This window comes from Procambarus clarkii, chromosome 2, assembly GCF_040958095.1.
Source record: "Procambarus clarkii isolate CNS0578487 chromosome 2, FALCON_Pclarkii_2.0, whole genome shotgun sequence".
Taxonomy (NCBI): Eukaryota; Metazoa; Arthropoda; class Malacostraca; order Decapoda; family Cambaridae; genus Procambarus; species Procambarus clarkii.
The window spans coordinates 46,435,306-46,440,305 of NC_091151.1; the positions used below are offsets into that span (position 1 = coordinate 46,435,306).

Here is a 5,000-nt window from a genome sequence, read left to right on the forward strand (position 1 = left end):
ACATCTGCATTCAAAAGTAGACCCTGACACAAAGTAGACCGGTGCCCAATACTGACCGGAACCCAAAGTAGAAGGGTGCTCAAATTTCACCGATATCCAAATTACAAATTGGGCACAGTTCCTTCGCTCCAGTCGCTGTGCACCAAGTAGTGTTAAGGAATCTGGACTGCAAATCAGTTTACGAATCGAGTTGAAACGAAAACACCTAGGGTATATAGAGTCTCTGATACTTCCGCCAACGACTGCATGGGTACTATTTCTTTTTTATTAAATAGAAAGAAAATATTGAAGACCAGAATGATATCCTCAGCAGTAACACTTTGTGTTTGATTTTCCCGTTACTAAAAAAAACTTGCAAATCTATGAATTGAGGTGTAGTTAATTTGTGTCATTCGGGCACGTCAAGCCAAGGAGGGAAAAATAAGCTTTAAAAAGCCAATATAAATTTCAGAATCAGAAAATATTGTAAGAGAGCAAAATTAATAAACGAAATTTGAATAAAATAAGCATATAATAAAAAAAATTAGGATATAGCTAACTGTAAAACACGTTCTTTAATATTTGTTTAACAAGTAAGATTATTTGTTTTGTTGTGTGGTACAAAACAGTTAGTACTGAAATACATTTCATAAATAGTTTTTTGATTCGCGTTGTGAGTTTCTGGATCCACCACAAGTGTGCTTTGTGCCTGTTACTTTGCTCTAAACACCGTCGTTAGTCTGTTCCTTCAAGCAGAGGTCTTTGTACTTAGGTAAGAATGTGGTACACACGCTACAGTAGAATTCGACAGTTTTCCATTATGTTCTGCCATCTTAAATCAAATATGTCCTTATTTTCTTAAATGATTTAATAATTTTTACATGAAATGAAGACAGTGCATCTCAAACTTTACTCATTTCTAGTAAATGTGAATGTGTTGACATGAAATCATTGCTTATTTTTCTCGTGAATGAGAAATTTTATTTTTCTCGTGAATGGCAGAATGATAAATTTTCTTAAAGCCAATGACTCAGTTATTTATTTCATGCCAAATACTCTTAAATGTTATCGTATCATTATCAAAAAAATTTCACCATATTGAATAAAAAGAGATTGAATTATATTTTACATTGAATCCAACTGCATATTTGCCATATATAGCTTTATTGATGTAGAGATCTATATACCTATAGGTTATAGTGTATTCTCGTAGGATTTGGATAATCAAAGCATACATAATAGTGTTATGACGACTGCACTTATCAAATAGAAGTAATTATCGAATAAATATCTTACAATTGAATGTAAATATAATAACACTATTAACTATCATACAGGGACGTCTTTACTTCCAAATATATTTGTTAGTGAGACGTAGATAGTGAAGCATCATTCGACAGCTCAACTAGTCCTGATTAGGAGCGAAGTCGGATAAATTTTTTCTAGCAGAAGTAGTTAAACAAATATAGCAACTTTCGGTGAGGTTACAGGTATATTTTTGTTTACTTCTCCTCTTTTAGTTAGTAATGGAGAAAAGACTGACCAAAAAAATACAAAGTCTGACTTCAGGGGAAATTTTAGGTTGAATAGAGACCGTCTGCATGAAGGGAGAGACGCGTACTAACTCCACCAACAACAGACTTACGTCCTTCTCGTTATCAGCGATCACCTCTGTCTTAACGGCTTGTGTACTTGACAGCTGATGAGAAAGCAACACAGAGGCCACGTTGGTTATCAGTTCAATGACCTTATTCTTTCTTGGAAAAAGCAGAGTTTTAAAAATATACAAAATAATGAATATATATATATATATATATATATATATATATATATATATATATATATATATATATATATATATATATATATATATATATATATATATATATATATATATGCAAACAAGCCTGAATGGTCCCCAGGACTATATGGTTCTGGGGTTGTGAGTTTTCAGTTATATATATATATATATATATATATATATATATATATATATATATATATATATATATATATATATACATATATATAAATAATCATTTATCATAAAGCTGAAAAGAGAAGAAAATCAGGTTAAAATAATATTATATATAAATACATTCAAATTAAATTGTGCAATCTGTGAAAACAACCAACTAGAAATAGGCAAAAAACAGAGGAGTAAATGAGCAATACAGAGTTAGAGAAGAAGATGTTAGATTCAGGGAGGTTTTGCAGGGGTATAAGTGTTTAGGATGAGGGAGGGATAAGAGGAATCAGAGGATGTGGTAAGGGAGGGATGAGAGTGGATCAGAGTGGATCAGAGGAGGATTGACGGGGGTGTCAGAGGCTGTGGTGAGGAAGAGATCAGAGGAGAGGGGTGAGTGCCGGGTGAAGGGAAGATGTGGTTACGACAAAGGAAGGAAAGGACTGGGTGAATTGAAGGTAAATTGATGACGTGAATTCGGCAGAGGATGTATGTAAGAGGTGACGCCGATTGGTGGAAGATGTGTAAAGATGGAGAGGGACAAGTGGAAGAGAGATTAGAGAAATGTTGTGAGAGATGCTCGGTGAGGAAAAGAAGAACTGAGAAAGTAAACATTTAGATTTGAGGAGAGTGAGAGAAGAACGGAGGTAGTGAATGAAGGATAGAGCAATTGAGTGAAGGATAGAGGTAGTGAGAGAAGGGTGGATGTAGTGTGAAAAGCAAAGAGGTAATTATTGAAGGGTTGAGGTAGTGAGGAAAGGATAAAGGGAGTAAGGGATGGATAGAGGTTAGTGAGGGAAGGAGAGAGGTAATGAGCGATGGAAAGAGGAAATTAGGGAGGAGTGGAAATAGTGAGGGAAGGATAGAGGTAATGAGGGAAGGATGAAGGTAGTGAGGGAAGAATAGAGGTAGTGAGGGAAGGGTAGAGCAAGTAAGGGAAGGAAAGAGAGGTAGTGAGACCACTAATCTACGATGTCGTACACTGGCTTGTGTTGAGCAAGCAGCAGTGACAAGCTCAGGCTGAATGCACACACACACGCACGTACACGCACGCAATCCTCGAACTTATATACAAATTGCAAACAAAATTATCTTTATACACATACATACACACAAAGAAAGACACACGCATACATCGTTTTTTTGATAAACAATAATATAAATAGTGCTTAAATTGCATTACATGAAAAGGTATATATAAATATATACTATATATATATATATATATATATATATATATATATATATATATATATATATATATATATATATATATATATATATATATATATATATATATATATATATATATATATATATATATATATATATATATATATATATATATATATATATATATATATATATAGTGAAACATGACTCAGTGAATAAAAGGATTCAAGCATTCACTAAATCGATCGATCAATTATTCTCAAACAATCACTTTCCTCTTCTACAACATTCAATATTAGTTCTCTTGATTCTAGTTTTACCTGTTGATTTATAAACGCTGTAGAATCTTAGGAAACGTCTAAAGCATTTAGTGCCATCTAGGTTAAAAAAAAATGCAACGTAAGCTCCTGCACTAATAGCATTGACATGCAGCTGAAATTTCTAATCAAAATCTCGTTATGTGCCGATTGAAAAACTTATTCATATTTTTATCAACAATATTATAACAAAACACGTTATTCTTGTTAACTAAAAGACGATAATTCGGTGATAATATATATTTGGAGTGGGGCCAAAGATATTAAAATGGATTACTTTCTTAAATTCGGCAAAAAAAAAAAATGCGAGTGTCCTTTATTAAAATAAAAAAAGGTTATGAGAGACAAACGATAAAAAAAATGTTCAAAAGGTATATTGACACAAAAGCATGTCGCAAAATCTTCAGACAGTGACATAATAGAGTGACTGCCACCGACCACACCATGTAGAGATGCCTGCCACGACCAAATCCTCCTTATCTTCCTCTTCCAATTCCTTCTCCAAATCCTTCTCCACATCCTCCTTAAACTCATCGTCACTCTCCTTCTCCTCCTCTTTCTACTAAAACATTTCCTTATCTCTTTATTCTGCATTTCATGTTCTTCTGTCTTCTTCTTTTTCTCCTGCTCCTCCTTCTCTTCCCAATCCTCCTCCTCCTCCTCCTCCTCAGCTCTCCACTCACCGCTACCATCCTGGCAGCACCTTCACATCGTGTTCTTAGCTCACCTTGGGCTGAGGCAACAGGTCGGGAGGTAGAGACGGTGGAGCTGTAAAACTCTCCTCTTAACTTATTCTGTGTTGCCTCCTGGATGTGCCGGCACTGGTCTGGAGTCATGTTTTTGGCCGCAAAACAAATGAGAGCTAAGGAATTTTAGAACATGATCTAAATGTGAATATGTATATATGTAAACGTGTATAAATGTATTTATGTGCTAATGGTAATATGTAAATATGTGAACATGTATTTAAGTGTTAATGATTATGTAAATATAAATAAATTTATATGTATATTAATGTATATAAATAAATAAATGAGAATATATATATATATATATATATATATATATATATATATATATATATATATATATATATATATATATATATATATATACAATATATTATTAAAAATTACAAATAAAATTATTAATCCTGACAATTCGTGGTTGTGATTCCGAAATAAGAGGAAATTCTTGAGCAGTTAGAATTTAGTGACCAAGGCGCCGATGTTCTGACCGGTGGACATAGAAGCGGGTTGAAAACTGAGCCGTGGTTTATGTGACATTCTTCTGTTTACCTTATAATATTGTGTGACGCTGGTGGATGCTAGGATCACCGGCGGGAGAGAATGATGGAGGCAGATAATAGACTGAGAGAGAGATTGATGGAGAGACTGAGTGAAGGGACAGATTCAGATATGAATAGTTATACTGGTAGTTTGATTGACAGACTGAGAGACTTTTGGAGATTCCTGGAGATAGTTTGAATGGCTGAAAGACGGAGGGAGAGACTGAGACATAAATTTAAAGACTTAGAGATATTTGAGAAATTGTCGGACAGTTGG

The 5,000-nt window shown here is 33.8% G+C and overlaps 1 protein-coding gene across 3 annotated transcripts in view; it reads right to left on the reverse strand.

The window, feature by feature from the left end:
- The window catches only part of LOC123748056 (sodium-dependent neutral amino acid transporter B(0)AT3), a 90,014-nt gene that overhangs the window by 51,559 nt on the left and 33,455 nt on the right, over nucleotides 1–5,000 (reverse strand). Inside the window, exon 5 of one of the 3 annotated variants that reach the window (XM_069325253.1) lies at nucleotides 1,625–1,732. The exons of the other annotated variants lie outside the window; for them this stretch is intronic. Within the exon in view, the coding sequence (XP_069181354.1) occupies nucleotides 1,625–1,732 (108 nt within the window). The remainder of the gene's footprint in view (nucleotides 1–1,624; nucleotides 1,733–5,000) is intronic. 3 annotated transcript variants of the gene reach the window in all.